This window comes from Tupaia chinensis, unplaced genomic scaffold, assembly GCF_000334495.1.
Source record: "Tupaia chinensis unplaced genomic scaffold, TupChi_1.0 Scaffold144346_1, whole genome shotgun sequence".
Lineage (NCBI taxonomy): Eukaryota > Metazoa > Chordata > Mammalia > Scandentia > Tupaiidae > Tupaia > Tupaia belangeri.
The window spans coordinates 3,700,323-3,720,240 of NW_006204205.1; the positions used below are offsets into that span (position 1 = coordinate 3,700,323).

The following is a 19,918-nucleotide window of genomic DNA, read 5'->3' on the forward strand; positions in this document are numbered from 1 at the left end:
GCATTCCTGGTCATTGCTGGCCATCCAGGTGGAGCAGAGCCACAGGATGAAAGGCGGGACTCCCCAAGGGTTGTTGGGCTCCTGTGTGGAAACATGGCCGGGCGCTGAGCTCTGGTGCACTCAGGTGTATCCTGAGGTTTGCTGAGAACGCAGTCAAGAGGGGCACAGCTGCTCTAACTCAGCCTTAGCGTCCCCCAGCTTGGCCTTTCTCCCCAGGGGTCTCACTGTCTTGCTTTTCCACTCTTGGCAGAACACAGAGCCAGAGCCCCGGAGCCTCTCCCTGGGCGGCCATGTGGGCTTCGACAGTCTCCCTGACCAACTGGTCAGCAAGTCGGTCACTCAGGGCTTCAGCTTCAACATCCTCTGTGTGGGTGAGTGACAGGGCCCGGCCGGGCCAGCCTCAGGGATGGCTGGGAACCCGCTGGGAGAGGGGGCGCTGCTGCCCTGGGTGTGGGTTGTGCTGCCAGGTGACTTCCCAGGTAGGGGAAAATGGAAGGGTGAGGGCTGGGTTAGTGTCTCTGCCAGGGTCAAAGAGAGTTGGAGCCAAGGCCTGACTCAGAGCCATCACGGAGAGTCAGCAGAATTAGGCGCGTGGCAGTGCTTCGTCAGCTGCCAGTGCTCATCACAGAGGTGTCGACTGATGTGTTCATTTGTTTGCTTAGAACACACTTACCTGTGGGGCTGGCAGGTGGCATGGTGGTTAAAGCACTGGACTCCCACTTAACCGACAGGGATTTGAGTCTCAGATCTGGCGGTTTGTTTTCTCATTTTCCTTTTCTCTGGTCAAATAAAAAAAAAAGTAATACTAATAAATTAATAAATAATTTTTTTAATGAACACATTTATTCTTCTGTGTCAAGGACACTGTGGTAGGCAAGATGCCACCATGGTATGTATCAAAAGCTCTGGAAAACATCTGAAAGAACATGCCCCCACAGGGAGGCTCTAGGGGCTCCATGCGCCTCAAGGTCTGGAACTCACAGAGGGCACAAAGTGCTCTTTCAGACCCTCTGCAGGGGCCTCTCGGAAGGAGCCTGTGCAGAACCCCACACACACACACCCCCAGTCATGAAGCTGGAGCTGCCAGGGCATGTGGTGGCTGCTGGCCCCTGTGAGCCTTTCCTGGGAGGCTGCCATGCAGAACAGGCTGTTAGGTGGACCCCACTGAGGTCAGCGGAGTCGTGTCCAGTGGTGTGTGCACACCTGCCCAGCTCTGCTTCTTACCCACTCCCTGAGGAAACGTGTCATACCCTGCCTGGCCATGTCTTGTGTCTGAGTCCACCTTTTGGCTCTTTCTTCCACATTCGTTCTGAGACCACTGAGGAAAGGCTAGTTCCTGGGAATGGGGGCAGGGAGGATAGAGCCAGTGGCTTGCCCCTCTCTCGTATGGGGACTGAGGGTGCCCGAGCCCCACTTGGCCTAGCCACCAACCAAGGACAGCCCTACTCCAGCCTTTGACATCTATGTCCCCCCCTCCTGTCCCCGCTCCCAGGGGAGACTGGCATCGGCAAGTCCACACTGATGAACACACTCTTCAACACGACCTTCGAGACAGAGGAAGCCAGTCACCATGAGGCGTGTGTGCGCCTGCGGCCCCAGACCTACGACCTCCAAGAGAGCAACGTGCAGCTCAAGCTGACCATTGTGGACGCCGTGGGCTTTGGGGACCAGATCAATAAGGATGAGAGGCAAGAGGCGGGAAGGACAGCTCACCCAACCTCATCCCGTCTCACCCCACCGGCCCTGGTGCTGAGACTGCCCGAGCACGCCTGCCCACCCCCATTGCCCTGCACTGCACTCCAGGGGGCCAGGGGAGGACCTCTTGGGGGAACATCTGAGGCCCTGTGGGCACTCATTGACCAGTTGCTCCTTCCAGGGGCCCACACAGGGATTCCCCAGGCAGAAGTGGTTTGTCCCTGGGGAGGAAGGGCCAGGGCAGCCTGGCTTGGCCCTGAGCCCACAGGCCCTGCTCAGCCGCCCGCCTCCTAGGTGATAGAGCTGTCTGTAGTTACAGGCCTATCGTCGACTACATCGATGCGCAGTTTGAAAATTACCTGCAGGAGGAGCTGAAGATCCGCCGCTCACTCTTCGACTACCATGACACGAGGATCCACGTCTGCCTCTACTTCATCACGCCCACAGGGCACTCCCTGAAGTCCCTGGATCTGGTGACCATGAAGAAACTGGACAGCAAGGTACGTCCCTTGGCACTTGTTCCACGGGCGTCGTGGTCTTCCACTGGGAAGGGATGTGGTGGCTGCAGTGTGACTGTCCACGCAGTCCTCGGGGACCGACGGGGCCTTGCAGACCGCCTGCCTGGCTTGGTTCTCTCTGTATTTTGTTCTGCATCTGTCTCTACTGTCCCAAAGTCCCCCAGCACCCTGGGCTCTTTCTCCAGAGGAGAGTCCAGCCCCGAGCCTCTTCCTTCTAGCTGAATCAGTTCTCGTCCTCAGCCTTGCAGCCTCCTCCCCCCTTCTTCCTCGAGTTACCTCTCTCCACTTCCCTCTGGCCATCTCCCCAGGGCATCCGCCTTCCCTCAACCCCCTCTCCTCGTGTTCTCTCTCTCATTCCTAATTCCCGGTTCCTCTCTTCACTTCCCTTTTCCTCCCTGACAAGAACCTTGAACCTCTGTGGTTCTTCTGAGCCCTCTAGGGAGAGGACAGTTAAGCCCCAGAGTTGGGATGTGAGTGAGGAGATTGTGAGGACAGCTTCATGGAATGACAGGAAGGGTTGGGGGTCCTGAAAGGCATGACCCCCACAGTCAAGTCACCTGTCAGTCCTCACGTGGCTGCCCTCCCTGCCTTAGCAGTGAATTTTCACTGTGAAGGATGGGGTAACCATTGTTGGTCTGGGAGACCGAGCTCTTCCTTTGGCTGTGCTGATGGGCCATCTTCCCTGCTTGGTGGGAGCTCAGCCCCGCCACTGCTTCTGCCAGGCCCCAGCCCAGTTAGACCTTCAGAGCACAAGAGATCAAAGCCGGTTATGCCCAGGGGACCCAGCTTAGGGCTGGCTGGTGGTCTGGGGTAACCAGGGCTGTAGGAAGTACTGCAGCCAATTGTCACAGCCATCCGAATGGCCACAGGTGACTAGGTTTGTTCTCACAGGAGCAGCTCCCTTTCTCTGGCTTTTTACCCCTCCACCCCGGGATGTGGACTGGGCAGGACAGCCCACAGTAGGGGGTCATTGTTTGCAATAGCTCACCCACCTGCTGTCCCCTCCCCTGGTCCTCGCAGGTGAACATTATTCCCATCATCGCCAAGGCTGATACCATCTCCAAGAGCGAGCTCCACAAGTTCAAGATCAAGATCATGGGTGAGCTGGTCAGCAACGGGGTCCAGATCTACCAGTTTCCCACAGACGACGAGGCTGTTGCGGAGATTAACGCGGTCATGAATGTGAGTGTTGGCCAAGGGCTTCAGGGCTCCTGGGCTGGAGGGCGCAGAGCTCTCCCGTATCTCACACAGCCCTAGGAGACTTGTCGACCAGGTTTCCCACCTTAGCTTGTCCAGGATGGGTGGGTGGGCATCTGGAGGTGGCCAGTCCTCCACCCCGTGGGCAGGGCACAGGAGAACCGGGCATTGGGCCTACACTGGAGCGATCCTGGGTTTACATGTCATGGATCTGGACTCAGGGTGGGAACCTGAAACCTCAGAGTGAGCAGGCTTGGAACTGGGACTTGGGAACCAGGAAGGGAGCCAGGCCCACAGGTCCTTCCAAGGGGCTCTAACGACACTCAGGACCTGAGAGTTGGGAACACCAGGGAGAGGGGTCAGGGCTTCAGCCCACTCACCTGATCGAGGGTCCAGATTTCTTCAGAAGAGAGCTAGGAAGTGAGCATCTTGCTTCAGGGCCTCTGCTCAGGCCTGGGAGCCCTCCCTCTGGACCCAGGGGCTGCGAGGAAGAGGCTGACATTAGCCCGCATCAGCTCTGGCTCTTGCGCACTTGGGTCCTTTTCAGGCACACCTGCCCTTTGCCGTGGTGGGCAGCACCGAGGAGGTGAAGGTGGGGAACAAGCTGGTCCGAGCGCGGCAGTACCCGTGGGGAGTGGTGCAGGGTGAGTGTGGAGGGAGAGCACGTGCCCAGCCAGGGCCTCAACTTATCGCTGTCCTGCTGCCTCTAGCACCTGACCATTGTCCCATGTGCTGGCCCCCACACCCTCTGCCCACCTGGGTGCCTGCCCTGACTCTGGAGCTGCTGCTAGCACCTTGGCCACTCCCCTCCCTGCACGCTGCCTAACACCACCCACCCGGGTGCCCGCCCTGACTGCGGAGCTGCTGCCAGCATCCCAACCACGTCTCATGCTCTGTCGTCCCCTCCCACCCCTGTGCCTGCCCGACGCCCCACGTGCCCTCTGCTTTCAGTGGAGAACGAGAATCACTGTGACTTCGTGAAACTCCGAGAGATGCTGATCCGGGTGAACATGGAGGACCTCCGAGAACAGACCCATAGTCGGCACTATGAGCTTTACCGGCGGTGCAAGCTGGAGGAGATGGGCTTCCAGGACAGTGACGGTGACAGCCAGCCCTTCAGGTGACTGCCTGCACAGGGAGCATGCTGGCCCCACAACTTGCCGAGCAGCCATCTGCCTTCCAGGCCTAACAAGCCAGCCAGAAGCTCTGGGGAGCCCAGCGCGCTTACACCCGTCGCCCACGTGACTCTCTGTGACTCTCCCAGCTCTGTCCTGCCATAACCCCATGGGCCTTCTCTGCGTCTCCACAGCCTACAGGAGACCTACGAGGCCAAGAGGAAGGAGTTCCTGAGCGAGCTGCAGAGGAAGGAGGAGGAGATGAGGCAGATGTTCGTCAACAAAGTGAAGGAGACGGAGCTGGAGTTGAAGGAGAAGGAAAGGGAGGTGAGTGCCGGCTTGGGGTGTGCGGAGGAGGAGGGGGAGCCAGGCTGGCAGTGGGGGGAGGGCCTGGGCACCTTATCCCCCCACCCTGCACTGAAGCCCACCCCTCCATCTTCCACTCCCAGCTCCACGAGAAGTTCGAGCACCTGAAGCGCGTCCACCAGGAGGAGAAGCGCAAGGTGGAGGAGAAGCGCCGGGAGCTGGATGAGGAGACCAGCGCCTTCAACCGCAGGAAGGCCGCCGTGGAGGCCCTGCAGTCTCAGGCCTTGCACGCCACCTCACAGCAGCCCCTGCGGAAGGACAAGGACAAGAAGAAGTAGGTGGTGGGCTCCCTCCCTGCGCCGCCTCCTCTCCCTCCTGCTGCTCACTCTGCTGCCGGGCCCTCCCCTCCACTTTGTTCTCGCCCTCTCTGGCTCATTTGCTATTTTGCACTCTCTAACTGGCTCTCCGGACTTTATCACTCCATTTTCCTTTGCTTTCTCTTTCATTGGTCTGGAGCTCTCACAGCCTGGGTCTCTGTCTCGTTCACATTCATGCACTCTCTCTAGCACAGATCTTGAGCTCGAGTCTGCCTCGCCCCTCTCACCCCATCCTCATCTCCCCTTTGCTGTCTTCCCCCTCAGTATCGGGGACCCTGCTGCAGTATGCTGAGACTGGGCCACGCAGCCAGGCGTAGCCCAAGATAGTGTCACTATAGGGGTCTCAGGCCAAGAGAAAGACCGGTCCTGCCAATGTCAGCACTGCCAGCCAGGTTCCAGAAGCTTCTGCAGTGGCTGCTGGGGCAGCCGTGGTGCATGCCTCCTCTGCCTCTGTGGCGGGGGCTGGCAGGTGGTACCTGAGAACAGCGGGCACTCGAGCCCCTGGCCAGCACGGCCCCACACACACTGTGATCACTGTGCTGCTGTTTTGAAGGCACATGGGGCTGAAGGAAGGGATGGTGGCTCCCTGGAGGGGCTCTATGGGTTCTGCCGGGCTGTGGTGCCCCTGAGGTAGAGGCCGGAGTTGTTCCTGCAGAAAGTGGAGGAGGAGGACTCAGGGGCAAGGTGTTTCCACCTGCAGGAGTGCAGTCATCTTATTGGCCAGATGGGGGCAACTCTGAGCCACTTCTCCATGGTGTTTCTCATAGCCCATCTCCATACCCTGAGCTGGAGCCCAGATGCCCGGCTCCTGGCATCTCTCCCCAGCCCACTTCACTCAGAGTCCCCCACCAGTCCCACTCTGGGGAGTCTCATCTGCTCCTGGGTTTCCCTCCCCCTGACCTGGATCAGGTACCATCCTTGTCTTGCCAGCTCAGGAACCAAACAGGTTCCTGACCCCTGCGCTCTATGTTCTTCTGGAATATTGGGGATGTGAGCGCCCAAGCCCTCCTTTCCTTGGTGGCAGTGGAGTCAAGTGGTTAGGGCTGTCCAGTATGTAGTCAGCAGTGGCCCTGGGGTGCTGCTTCTGGCTATAGCACCCTCCCAACCCTCTGTTCATTCCCTAACATGCACATTCACGCACACGCGGTCTCTCCTGCCCCATTACAATCACACTCTGGCACATGTCTCGCAACACACACGTGCACACAGGTGCATAGCGAGAAAGAGAACCTTAGATGGCTTCTGCCTGGGGGAGACCAGTGGGACAGAACCAGGCGCTTAGGAATTGATGTCAGTTCTCATCCTAAGGCCTGTCCTCTGCCTGGGGACAGGCTCATCTCCTTTTCGTAGTCTCCTCCATCCCGGTGCTCCATGGCTGACAGCTGGGACAGACGAGCCTCTGCCTGTGCCCGGGGAGGGCCCTAGCCCCCACTCCCCTCAACTACACGATTGCCCTTTGCACTTGCTTCCAGTCCTGGCCCCGCATCTAGCTCTTGGCTTGGGGATCTATGGGTTAGAGTCTGTGTGGGTTTCAAGCTGGTGGCTCTTTTGGAGGTGGAGGGCTATGACCCGAGTACTGGCATCCACAGTGAGCTGGCCCTAGCCGTCTTGATAAGGAAGAGGTAGGCAGGCAGGGTCCCTCCCCAAGAGATAAGCTGTGGAGAAGCCACCCGGAAGTTGAAGGCCAGGCCCTGTGGCCAAGTCTGGCCTGCGGGCCCCTCGGCAGGTTGCAATCAGTCCAGCAGGGTGTTAGCACAGCTCTCAGAATGGGGCTGGTTACTGGTGTCCGGTCTCCCTGCTCTTCCTATCAGGCCTGGGCTCCTTGGAGTGTTCTCCAGGCCTGGGCCTTGGAAACAGGTTTTCTCTGTTTGCTGGACACGCCAGAAAGCCTCAGTCAGTTTGGCCTCTGGGAGAGGGAACTCTCTTCCCAGGCGGGCCTCCCCATGTGGAGGCTGGAGTCAGGTGGGGGGGTCGAGGGAATAGGGTGAGTCGGGAGAGCATTTGAGGGGTGGGAGCAGTGGTGTTTTTCATGGCCATTTAGTGGAATGGTTTGACTGTCCTTATTCTTCACATTTTAATCCATTTTTGCAAAATTACTTCTCAATCAGATCTTGACCCTCAACCCGGGACGCCACAAACTGAAGCGAATTCTCTGCTTTGCTCGTCACAAATGCCACACTGACTGCCCTTTCCCCGTGTCCACCTTGCTGTCTTTTGCTTCTGTTTGATTTGGTCTGCCTATCTTTTAATGTGTGTCTTTTGTTTTGTTTGTTTTATTTTTATTTTTCAGTTAACGCACGCACAGACTTACATGTCAAGAGCGGACTTTAGACTTTCATGTGTTAAGTTGCTTGAGTTACACCTTGTGACCCTTCTCCCATAACATGGTGTGAGGACGGACTGGGAGCTGGTACAGACTCCAGTGTTTACAGCTTTGCTTTGCCCCTGCCCCAGTCCCATCCCGGCCCCAGGCTGCCCCCTGGCCGGGCGGGCCACCCCTCTCTATGCAAACTCGTAAAAGCCATGAATGCTGGAATCCAAAACTGACGAGGTTTGTTTTTTTCAGAGCCAGTGGCTGGTCTTCCATTTACAGTGTCACTATTCCTTGACGGAGCAGTTCTGTGTGGCCCCAGCTGGCGGTGCTGGGCCTCATTTGTGCCGTGTCAGGATGGCGACTCACGTGGTGCCGTAGGTACCCCTCTCTCTGCAAACTCGTAAAAGCCATGAATGCTGGAATCCAAAACTGACGAGGTTTGTTTTTTTCAGAGCCAGTGGCTGGTCTTCCATTTACAGTGTCACTATTCCTTGACGGAGCAGTTCTGTGTGGCCCCAGCTGGCGGTGCTGGGCCTCATTTGTGCCGTGTCAGGATGGCGACTCACGTGGTGCCGTAGGTGCAGCCGCATGGTCTGGATCCCATGCCGTAAAATCTGCCCAGTTCCCCTTCATTTTAATTTTTCTAACCTAGAGCTTAATTTCAATAATAACTAGATTTTTATTTTGGCACCAGAGTAAAGACAAATAATATCCTCTCCCGTTATTTTCATAAGTAACACAGAGTCTCTGATTTTTTTTTTTAAACTAAAAATAGCTCTAAACCTTTCTTATGTATGAAGTACCCCTATAATACATAGGGAGAGGGGGGTAATAAACTTCCTGCAATGACAGTGTTTGGAATTTCTTTCCGGATGAAAGTGGAACAAGACCACGTCCAGTTTTTACTGTGAATGTAAATGGAACAGCAGCCGAAGCCGTGGTCTCTGAACCCCATAGGTGCTACCTGTAAATGGGGACCAACTCTGTGTGCCTGTGTGTGTGTGTGTGTGTGTGTGTGTGTGTGAAGTGTCTGACTGCAGTGAAGACTCCCAAGCCAATCCTGCATATTGCAAATGCGAAGAGTGTTCAGTGAGGGAAAGGCTGTTACCTCGAGGACGCTTTTCTTCTTTCCTAGCTGAGTCACAAAGCAGAGAGATGAAGGTGTCTGCTGTATGTCGCCAATTTAAGGGAAAACGAGTGGCAGAGGCACTGTCCGCCTTCAGCTGCATGAGGAAGTACCAGCAGCATTGATTCTACGGGCTCCTGTGGGTTTACAAGCCCCCGCGAGTGCCGGGGTTGACAGTGCAGCCTGGCAGGATGGGAGAGGACGAACAGGGAAAGGAAGGGTTCCCTGAATGTTGACGCAGCTCTGTGCAGGCACAGGGCTCCAGAGGAATGTGCGGCCTCCCCCCCCGGGAGCTCGCAGTCCAGCACAGTCCCTACCGGAAGCCCCAAGGTTGTGCTCGCCTTTGTTTGGGGTTGGTAGTTTTTCATCTTCCCTCCATCTTCCCGCCATCCCTGTTTCCCTTTCTGCCTGGTCTGCTTATTTTCATTTTTCAGAACCGAGTCTGGCCTTCTGCCTCCCCTGAGATGATGTTCCACTCAGAGCGAAAGCCCCCGCGAGTGCCGGGGTTGACAGTGCAGCCTGGCAGGATGGGAGAGGACGAACAGGGAAAGGAAGGGTTCCCTGAATGTTGACGCAGCTCTGTGCAGGCACAGGGCTCCAGAGGAATGTGCGGCCTCCCCCCCGGGAGCTCGCAGTCCAGCACAGTCCCTACCGGAAGCCCCAAGGTTGTGCTCGCCTTTGTTTGGGGTTGGTAGTTTTTCATCTTCCCTCCATCTTCCCGCCATCCCTGTTTCCCTTTCTGCCTGGTCTGCTTATTTTCATTTTTCAGAACCGAGTCTGGCCTTCTGCCTCCCCTGAGATGATGTTCCACTCAGAGCGAGGCAGAGGGGTGAGCCAGGTATGTCCGCTGAGGCCTGGCCAGAAAGAGGCAGGCTTTATCTGTGAGGGGCTCCACTCGCCAGGGCGAGAGCGGGTTTCACTGATGCTCAGAGTGAAAATCCGCCAAGTGTTATGCCATGACCAGGATGGATCCAGGTGTTGTGGGGCTGGCAACTTGAACTATTTAGGAAGTTTTTATTTTTTTTTAAAGACTGTGGATATAAAATTAGGTCAAGGCCTTAGAAGGCACCCTAAAAATTAAGCTTTATTCGCGTCACAGCGCATCCACCTGTCCACCTGTGGCTATGACTGAAATCAAAGCCGCAGTGTGGGTATCTAAGAGTAAACCAGTGTATCTAAGGCAGGCGTGAACTGGGAGCTGCTCACCTTTAAGGTAATTATGGTCTGAACGTATATTCAGTTGGGTCAACGTATGATGTTTAAGATAGCTTCTTTCACCTAATATATTCCCAAAGGTGAGTCTTGATGGCCCAGGTTCCCTGGTTAAATAAGAAATAAGGACTCTTAGATCGTGGGTAGAGACCATGGAGTGGGCAGATTTTGCCGCCCATCCGCTGCAGCCTCAGCCACACTCAGACTGAAGGCCGTATTTAAGTATGATGACCTGCAGGCCGAAGACGTCAGAGCATCTCTGGGGGGACCCAGTAGACTTGCATCTCCTAGGGTCTGAGCTACCTGCAGGTCCCATCCACTCCGATGAGCTTCACTGCACCTCCCTCTGCTGTTTGTATTGGGAGTGTTGCCACCTTTAGCTAAGAGCAAATTAATCCTTGGTGCACGAGGTGAGCCTAAAACTCCTCGTTATTTAACAAGCTACTCCTCATGGCAGTGAGCCCACTCTGCAGGATCTGGTCTACCTTTGCTTTCTTCCTTAGTATCATTTGTTGGCATTACTGGGGCTGTCATTTGGGAATGTATGGGCATTGACCAGCACGAACCATGCTGGACTGAGGTGGAGTCACCCTATAATTTATTGTCCAAACCGGGACTCGAGAGAGAGAAAGCGGATGCCGCTACTAGCTAGCACCAGGTTGGCGGGCATACACCAGAGGATGTATGGCCTCCCGGGACATGGCTAGGTGGTTTGTCATTGTGTGGACAGATGCGTATGTGTTTGTACATGTCTATTTGTGGGTTCCCTGTTAAGGGGGGGCTCCTGTTACTGGATAAGAGGCCAGAGGGAAGTGTGGTTTGCTAGTCTGTTATGTTAACATGCTTTCCTAAAAACTGCTTCACGTGTTAATTCATTTACTCCCTCATTCATTGACTGTTTTTGTTCCTCTCCATTCACTTTGTACTCTTTTTTTTTTTTCCCATTAAATTTTGCATTTATTTTGAGTTTTTGTGGTGTCTTTTTTGGGCAGTAGCTTTTCTGATGTAACAAGTTTTCTGAGCCTATTAATCTACTACAACTGTGGTAAACTACAGCTTGCCTTTTCTGTGAACTCTGTGAGGGTCAGCTACTTCTGTGGAAATTATGTTTTAATTGTAAATCCTGCTACAGGCCTTTGTAAAGACTCTGGGGCGGGAGTGGAATAGAGGGGGTGTCACAGTGAGGGTGGAGAAGATGCCCCCTGTGCTCATGAATCTTCACTGGGCGACTGGGTGCTGGACACGGGAAGGCACACCCTGCCCTCAGAAGGTTCATGTTCTCACCAAGGAGGCTCGACGTGGGGTCTGCCACGTCGTGCTTGTGTGGCGTGGCTCTGGAGTGCATCGCGTGCCTGACCCCGTTCACCCTCATCCTGATCTCATCATTACGTACCATTATTCCCCTACTTGGTTGGCAAGGCACAGAAAGGTTAAATGTCCAAGGTCACATTGTGAGTGGCTGGAGGCCTTGGGGCTTGAACGTGAGTAGTCTGTCCCCTTAATTCTTGAGTTACAGCTGTTTTTCGGCATCACAGTGAGAAGATGGAGAAACAGTGGCAGTGTGGTCATTGTTAAATACACAGATGATGCGGGCTGGTGGGCCAGACGAGGTTTCGTAGTGGTAGGGAGTCCTGGGGGGCAGGCAGTATTTGGCTGGGGACGGGAAGGCCAGTGGTTGAAGGTAGTGATGACACGTGAATGGGTCCATTTGTTGAGGAGCGTTCTCTGTTGGGCATTGAGTAGATTCTGGGAAGACCAAAATAGAAAACAGGAACTCAAGCTGGGGAGCTGCCAGGCGGGGAGGGAGACCAGTATGCAGACGTCCCTAATGACATATAGCTGAACTCTACCTGTGGAGGGCAGGTAGCGGGGAGCAGTCTCTCCAGGAAGCTCCGGGGTGGAGGGGACATTGTACAAATCGGCTCACCTTTTTGGAGAGGTACTATTTGGATGAGTGTAAGCAAAGCCCATGAGCCTCCCCTGCCCTGTGCCTCCTCTGGTCCATATACATTCCCCACTTCACACCGGCCTCTCAACTTTGTCCCATCTCCATCTTCTGCAGCCACAGTCCTTCACCGATCCATGCCCTTCGGTGGGGGTGGACTAAAGGAGGATGTGTTGTGTCCATTTTTCCTCCCCCACAGGCATCCTCGGTCTCTGGGCTGAGGTGGGATGTGAGTCTCCGTGTCAGAAGAAGTGTTCGAGCAGGGTAGGGTGGGAGCTGAGCCCAGGCAGGCTCGTGCTGGCGCGTGGTGCCTCAGCGATGCACAGGTGGGCTTCCCAGAGAAGCCGTATGTCATCTCCAGACGCTGGAGCAGCAGAGCCCGTCCTTCCCCAGTACTGAGGCTCGCCCTCTGCCTTTCTCCAAGGACTAGGAGTTGAATTGGCTATGGGGCCCCACTTATACCCAGAACCACCTGATTAAGAGGTCCAAGTGCCCCTCAACTCTTCCCCAAAGCCTGAGCCAGCCCAAGCTGGTGCCAGCTCTCTGGGTGAGCTCCTGCCCCACCCACTGCAATGCCCACTCACACCAAAGGGAGGAGGCAGGGGCGGTTGTGGCCCCTGCTGGGCACCGTGGCCATGAGCATCATGCACCCTCAGCATCTCAATGTAGAAAATGGGTGCTGGATTAGAGGACAGTTATTGGTAGGATCCAGAAGATAACATTCCTCCTCTATTTGACTCTAACGGGTCTAAGCACACAGTATTCCATAAATGCAAAATGAGATTCAGTCAGGGCTGTGAGCAATTCGAGTTCATTTGTACAAAAGCTCAATGAGTAAATTTGTATTAAAAAAGAGAGATGTATACTGAGTCTATAAATAGACACGATTATAGTATAGCTAGTCCTTGACCACTCGCACCTAACAGATCACCCCCCCCACCCCCAGTGGCTTAGCATGTTTACAAAAAAACCATTCAGAGTGCGAAGACTTCACAAACCACCTGTACATGTGCAGCTCCGTCCTTCACATCCTCAGCGGCTCCAGCTGGCATCCCTGCCAGCTGCACTCCCCGCTCAGAGAATGGTGCTATAGTATCGTGGCTTCAGAGAGGCAGCTGCTGGTCGCTCACAGCCAGGCCGGAGACCTCCTCCTCCTGGCAGCACTCTGGCCGGCGCAGGCTTGGCCTCAGAACCTGCTTGTCCCAACAAAAAGCTCAGAGCTGCACCTCTGCATCACAGTGCCACCCTCTAATACCTACCCGTTTGTGTACAGCTCCTGTAGTTCAACTAATGAACTAGTTTAAGAGTAACAGGAAAAGATGCTAAAAGCCTGCTCAAGTTACTGTTCATTTAAACAAAGCATAGTTTATAACCCAGCGCTTGTGAAGAGACAGAAGTCATGGCCACTTCACGGTCACGTTACCTGGAGAGACTCCCACTTTGGGAGCAACAGGCTGGGTAGTTGGGACTTGAAACACTGAACATGGTTTTGGGATGAGTCTGGAAGGACTGGTCTGCTCTGGCGAGAACAGCAACAAGGACTCACCAGCCAGGACCAGCCCTAGCCCTTCAGCCCTGAACCAATACCAGCCCTCACCAGAGAAGGAAGGACAGACAGGTTGCGTGTGGAGCATTTATTCACTGTCCCTGGCTTCAGACCCAGGGGAGACTGAGGGGAGAGAGGTCCGAGGTCTGTCAGGCCACCTTTACCTCTACTGATCCAGCCCCGGCCCTGCCCCCTTACTTCCTTCTGCTCTGTGGGACTTTCGTCCTTTCTTGTTACAGGATTCATAAGGCCAAAGAATTCATAGACTCCAAGCCAGGAGGGCTCCCACTGGGCTCTGAAGGCATGGAGGCAGGTGGGCAGGTGCGACAGAAAGTCTGTGCAGGAGGCCGACTAGAAACTTCTCAGCTGCTGCTTCACAAGTTTCTTGCAGCCTCCGTACTGCTCAGTGTTGAAACAGAGTGGCCATCCTTGAAGCAGAACCACTTACCTTCTGAGGAATAGGCTGCACAGTGCCAAAAGTTAGCATGAAGCAACTTCAGGAAGGTTCAACTATCCAAGCTAGGGGCATTAACCCTACCATCTCAGGGACCTCCATCACCAACCTCAGTAAAACCATCATTAGTCTAACGATGCATTCCATCCTAACCTGTATGTCCTGAGGGATTCATTCATTCATTCCTTCACTCATTCATTTATATTAGAGATTTTTGCTATAGGGCATGTGTGCTCGCCAGAGAGACAGAAGGTGAGAAGTCACCCCCTGGGGGGGATGACTGTGCCACAATCCCTTCTCCTCCATTCTCCTCTTGAAATGTTGGGCATGCATGCACATGTGACTGGCATGAATTTCAAGCTGGCTGGGTCCAGGACTTGAACCACAATCGACCACGTGAGAGTCCAATACCTTAACCACTGCTGGCCCCTGTCCTGAGAGATTCTGACTCTGCTACCCACCACAAGTGCCTGCCTTATGGTACCCCAGTCTAGCACCATATACTCATGCAGAGTAAGGGGTCTAGAATTTACATTCCCCAATATCAAGGTCAGGGTTGCTGCCTCCTGAGCTGAAAATGTTCCCCCTCCCCCATCTTTGTGGCTACAAGGGCTACCGTTGAGATAAAGTTTCTCTCATTGTCAAAGGACCCCACCCCTATTGGTCCAGTGAGGGAATATGTGTTCCATACCCTAGTCCATAGCGCATGGTCAAAGATGGAAGCCTAGCCCTTAGGCAGGCTCTTCCCAGAGTTATCATGGCCAAAGCATCTTCTGACAACCACAAGGGTCAAGAAGATCTATGGGTACCTTTTGGGGGACAGATACATAAGCTAAAGGGACAAAACTGAGGGCCTGGTCTGGGGCAAAGTTGATGTCTACCTGTGCTTTCTTTAGCAGATCAGATATAGGAGTACACCAGTCGGGCATGAGCCTCTCCAACTCTAAGGTGATGATGACCAAGGCCAGTGTGGAGCCCTTGAACTGCAGCAGCTGGTGGCCCGCCATACAGTGCTGCAGCTGCCTGGTCAGGGACGCGACGTGGAGGGAAGGATTCCTCTGAGGCAGCAGCTCAACCCCACGGGGCCAGCTCAGGACCACCAGGGCATGGAACTGGAGACTATGGTTTTTAATGTTAGGACAGAAAACCCCATACTTTTCATATATCAATGACCAAAAGTGCAAACAATTTAAATTTTCATCAGGGAGCATCAGATGTTGCCCAACCCTTTTCATTCCCATCCATGGCCGCACGATGGGCTTAAAGCTTCATGCCCATTCTGTGGCCAAGCTGAGCTCCACCCCTGGAGAGAAAAGAGAGCCTGCTTTGTGACAAGATCATTATGAGCCCAAAGTACCTAAATGACAATGTTTCAACTCTGAAAAACAGCAACAGGGAGCAGAAAAGTAACGTGCATCTGCTTGACAAGAGGAGATACTCCGGAACTTGGCAACTACAGCCAGTTCTCATAGTACAACAGCCTTTTCTGATTTAATCTTCACGCTTCATAACAAACCCAAACCCCATGACATTTCCACAATGCATAATTTTGCCTTACTAACAGAATCATATCCTTAAGGATAACCATCCTTCCCCTAACTGAAATCCAAACTAACGTATGATATTTTTTTAAGTGCCGGATCAATATGGTCTAAAGCCTCAATAAGGATTGTGTGTAGGTGAATAAAGACAGCTAAGTGAATGTGTGTAAAGCGTAGCAAAGCTATTGATGTACAGTATTCATAGAATGGAAAGTTCAATATTTTTGCAGTGTGTATTTAAAAGAGAAACTCACCATAATAGTGCCGAAAAAAAAAATCTTTGTACAGTTCATGTCCTTTAGAAGTGGGAGTCTGGTGGAACTATGTTGGATTTAAGACCCATTTTCACTCTTCCATGTGTCGTGAGCCTTGTGGGTCACTCGCAGTGGTGCATGTGTGAAGGAGGTGTGCACGCCTGTGCTTTGCCGTCCGACGTTGTGAACAGCTGTTCCTAAGGACGGATGAGTCTACGGTAGACTCTGCAAACTCCTCGTACTTACTATAGTCACGAAGTCCTGCGGCGTCCCGATCCAGAGATTCCAGTGCAGTCTGTCCAGAATAGCCAGCTCCATCCTCCGTAGCTCATTCGGGCTATCGCCAGAGCCACAGTGCTTTATGAAGTCTTCTATGCGTGGAATTAACTGTAAAAAGAAAATAAAGAGGCCAAAGCCCTACACCATTGCCTAGTAGCTTTTGTTTTCTTATCTGTGGGGACTGGGCATCCATGACTTTAGAACTATTCTAGTGACAGTGGCCTACCACAGAAAAGGCTTCCCCCTAAACTAAGCCAGCTCTTCATTAGCTCTCAAGTCCCAGGTAGTCGTGTTGTCAACATCACATGGTTACCCTCTGCAAGCGGGTCTTGATCCCAAGTGCACGCCAGCCTATACCTAAAAGTGCTTTGGAGGCTGGGGTTGTGCCAGCTCCCCCATTCAGGTGCACGAACTCACCCACAGCTATCCAGGACCCATGGGTCCTGCCCCCTCCTGTTCCCGATCCCTACCACAGCTGTTTGTCATAGAAAAAAATAATTGTCTTCGAACTCCCCAGTCTGCAGCAGACAGACCCTTTGATAAAACCACCTACAGTTCTTGCAGCATCACAACCACAACTGCATTATCTTCCCTTCATCCTCAAAGGAGCTTCAGTTCTGGAAAAACTACGACTTTCCTTCAGACGTACTAAAAAGGCTTACCCATGTGAAAACATTCAAGTACCGAGTGCATGAAAGGCTTCGTCCGCCTTTTGTAGATAAACAAGGTATTACTGTACTCTCCAGAAATACTTCTTTTGAGGGTCATTTACTTGATTTTTAGCAGGACAAAAGCAACGTTTGGGGAAACCCCAACTGTATTCTAATAACCAGGGTTAGAAACATTTTTATTGATGGTTTGGGACAGGACACACAGGCAAGACCTTCCTTGTCTCCTCAGACCAGAGATCAGCCAAAGGAGACTCTGTGGAAATGGTGGTGGTTTCGCCATCGCCCAAGTGGGAGGTCGCAGGCCAGAGGGGAGCGGAGTGGCAAAGGTGTCAGGAGATACTGCTCCCGAACAGAAGCCACAGTGAAACCTCGAGGCCTGTAAAAGCCCAAAGCACGCATGGGCGATTCTCCACCCCACACATGCCTCTCCTGCCGCTTGCAGAGAAGGACCTCAGCATCCCCGAGGACCAGACTTACTGACACAGCCATGTCCTTACGTCTCGTGGCTTTCTTAGACATCGTTTCTGGAGGTGGACATTAAACCACGTGACTTGGGAGGCCTTTTTTCCTAGCCCAACAGCACGTACCTCTATTTAGTGGGGGGTGGCATTTGGCATCAAACGACAAAGAGGTTTCCGCCAGGAGCTTGGGCCTCTGGGTTTGCTAGGCTGGGACAATTCAGCTATTCCAGCTTGTCATTTGTGAGGCCTCACAATCTCACAAGCCTGAGAAAAGGAGAGCGGAGATCCTGAAAAAAGTTAGTGACAGTCCCTAAACACCCACCACTTGAAAGGGCACAGACCCTTCAGGAAGCATGAGTGTTCCAGTGTCCCTCGCTCGCACCTCAAATGCAACCGGGCAGGGACTTGCAGGGGGTCACACCTCATCTCCACTCAGTTTTACAGCAAGTATCAAGGAAGTAATTGTGACACATTGGAGTAACCTCCCTTTTATCTGCAGTATGGAACAAACACATTTGAGAAGAAAACGAATGTCGGAAACAAACCGAAAAGCATCTGTGGGTTTAATTTTTTTTTTTTTTTAAGAAAATGAGCTTTTATCCCTTTTTTTTTTTTTTTTTTTTTAGGATTTTGCCATAGGGGACTTGCACTTGAGGGGGAGAGAAATCACCCACCCTGGGATGGAGGGGGGGATGGCCATGTCACAATCCCTTCTCCCCCTGGGATTTTGGGCATTCACATGTGCCTGGTGTGATTTTCAAGCCACCGTGTCCAGGACTCAATCTAGGGTCAGTGAGGTGGGAGTCCCGCACCTTAACCACCACACCACCTGCTGGACCCAAGCTTTTGTACTTTTTTTTTTAAAGAGAGATTTTTGCTATAGGGTGCGTCTGCTTGCCTGAGAGACAGAGAGAGAGAAAGCAAGAAATCATTCCCCAGGAGGGAATCCCTTCTCCTTCATTCTCTTCTTGGGATTTTGGGAACACATGCACACGTGCCCAGCGTGTTTTAAGCTGTAAGCTGCTGGGTCCAGGACTCGAACCATGGTCAACTCCATGAGAGTTCAGCAACATAACCATTACGCCTCCTGCTGGTCCTGCTTTTATCCTTTTTTAAAAAAGACTGTGTGTTCCTCCACAAGGCAGAAAGTCAGTGCCATTTCTAGATTTGACCAATGAAGATGCTCCTGATGCTTAACACTGCAGATGGCTGTAGCATTCCTTCCCGAAGGGCCTGGAGGCGGGAAATGGGGCACCCTTCCAGGCAACATGGGGCCATCCTGACCTCAAGCCCGGCTGCACAGGTCTGCACAAGCACATCTTCATGACACAGGAAGTTCTTTTCCAATTGTATTTTTGTATGGTCCCCAAGTTCAACTCTGACACGACACCAAACTGACAGGCTGGTAGGATGTGGAGCTCGACCAAGTCCAGCTCTACCCTCCGAGCAAGGTCGTTTCTGTGTCTTCATTTGAGCCCCTGAGATTGCCCACCTCTCAGGGCAGTGAGTAGTTTCTTCTCCCACCATCTGTCCCCATCCCACTAGGCCTCCCTACCATGGCTGAAACCAGGAGGCCGCGGAAGATGGTGAGAGCCAGCTTAAAAGTGGTATAAGAAGGACCAGCAGGGACAAGCAGTTAGCATAATGGCTATGTTGCTGGACTCCCATGTAGTTAACTGTGGTTCGAGTCCCAGACCCGGTGGCTTAAACTCACGCCAGGCTCACGCGTGCGTGAGTGTGTGTGTGTGTGTGTGTGCCCAAGATCCTGAGAGGAGAAAGGAGGAGAAGGGATTGTGGCATGGCCATCCCCCCTGGGGGGGTGATTTCTCACTTTCTGTCTCTCTGTCTTCCTGGCCATCGGAGGAACCCTGTAGCAAAAACCTCTCAAAAAAAAAAAAAAAAAAAAAAAAAAAAGACCCGTAGATGGCTAATGGTCATGTTGCTGGACTCCCAGAAAATAGACCGCAGTTTGAGTCCTGGACCTGGTGGCCTGAAACTCAGGTGGGGTCTGTGTGCGTCCTCCTTCTAAATCCCAAAAGGAGAATGAGAAGAAGGGATTGTGGTGTGGCCATCCCTCCTGGGAAGTGACTTCCCACTTTCTGTCTCTCTTTCTATCCAGGGAGGGCATGCGTCCCATAGCAAAAGATCTCTCTTTAAAAAAAAAAAAAAAAGTGTTATAGGAAGGGTCCAGCAGGTGGTGCAGTGGTTAAGATGCTGGACTCTCACATGGCTAACCATGGTTCAAGTCCCTGACACGGTGGCTTGTATTCTCATTCTCTCTCTGTCTCTCTTTGATGAGCACACATGCCCTATAGGGACTTCAAAAAATGATAAATAAATTATTTTTTAAGAAGTGCTGTAGGAGAAGTGAAAGATGTTCTGAAGCCCCAGGAGCGCCGCCCTCTGGAAGGCATCGCGGATCCCGGCTTGCTGGAAGAGGGGTAGGAGAGGGCTGGGAGGTCTTTGGTGGCCAGTCTCAGTCCACCAATGCTAGGAGCCCACTGCTTAAGGTGACCACAGGGGCTGTGAGAGACCCCTTCATCTCAAATCCCTGTGGGATCCAGTGCCTCCGGGCTCCTAAGGGCTGACAGATTCACAGGGCCACATCGCGTGCCCCTTTCCGCCAAGGCAGAGCTCCCCAACTCCACCAGACCCCCTTCCCGTGTACCTGCTAGGGAGACACCTTCTCGGTTCAAGCAGCAAGTGACGCCCGTCTGCTATACCTGGGAAAGCGCCCGACTCCAGGAAGCTGTGCACCTGAGTGCGGTGCAGGTGGAGCCGGTGGAATCGGTGCCTGCGTAAGCAGGGTCGCGCCCCGGGCACCGGTACCTGGGCTTTGCTCCCCGCCACCCGCGGCCGCGAGGCGCAGAGCCAGTTTCGGGGAGCAGTAGCCGGCAGCCAACCAGG

The 19,918-nt window shown here is 53.4% G+C and overlaps 2 protein-coding genes across 5 annotated transcripts in view; one reads left to right on the plus strand and one right to left on the minus strand.

The window, feature by feature from the left end:
* Nucleotides 1-9,127, plus strand: part of SEPTIN8 (septin 8) — a 10,519-nt gene extending 1,392 nt beyond the window's left edge. Inside the window, exons 2-11 of one of the 4 annotated variants that reach the window (XR_003547563.1) lie at nt 251-371; nt 1,493-1,688; nt 2,009-2,195; nt 3,234-3,395; nt 3,958-4,054; nt 4,362-4,530; nt 4,720-4,852; nt 4,975-5,165; nt 7,775-7,900; nt 8,101-9,127. Coding sequence is in view for 2 of the 4 variants with exons in the window: in XM_006166876.3 (XP_006166938.1) it covers nt 1,522-1,688; nt 2,009-2,195; nt 3,234-3,395; nt 3,958-4,054; nt 4,362-4,530; nt 4,720-4,852; nt 4,975-5,165; nt 7,317-7,323 (1,113 nt within the window). In the remaining 2 variants the exon portion in view is untranslated. Of the gene's footprint in view, nt 1-250; nt 372-1,492; nt 1,689-2,008; nt 2,196-3,233; nt 3,396-3,957; nt 4,055-4,361; nt 4,531-4,719; nt 4,853-4,974; nt 5,166-7,316; nt 7,467-7,498; nt 7,901-8,100 lie in introns of those variants that run through there. The other 3 variants (XR_003547564.1, XM_006166876.3, XM_006166877.3) reach the window with 3 other exon arrangements.
* Nucleotides 9,128-13,319: 4,192 nt separating this feature from the next.
* Nucleotides 13,320-19,918, minus strand: part of CCNI2 (cyclin I family member 2) — an 8,287-nt gene continuing 1,688 nt past the window's right edge. The window contains 5 exon segments of the mRNA XM_027767649.1: nt 13,320-13,753; nt 13,890-13,901; nt 14,687-14,966; nt 15,848-15,987; nt 17,433-17,504. Coding sequence (XP_027623450.1) covers nt 13,367-13,753; nt 13,890-13,901; nt 14,687-14,966; nt 15,848-15,987; nt 17,433-17,504 — 891 coding nt within the window. The 3' untranslated portion in view covers nt 13,320-13,366.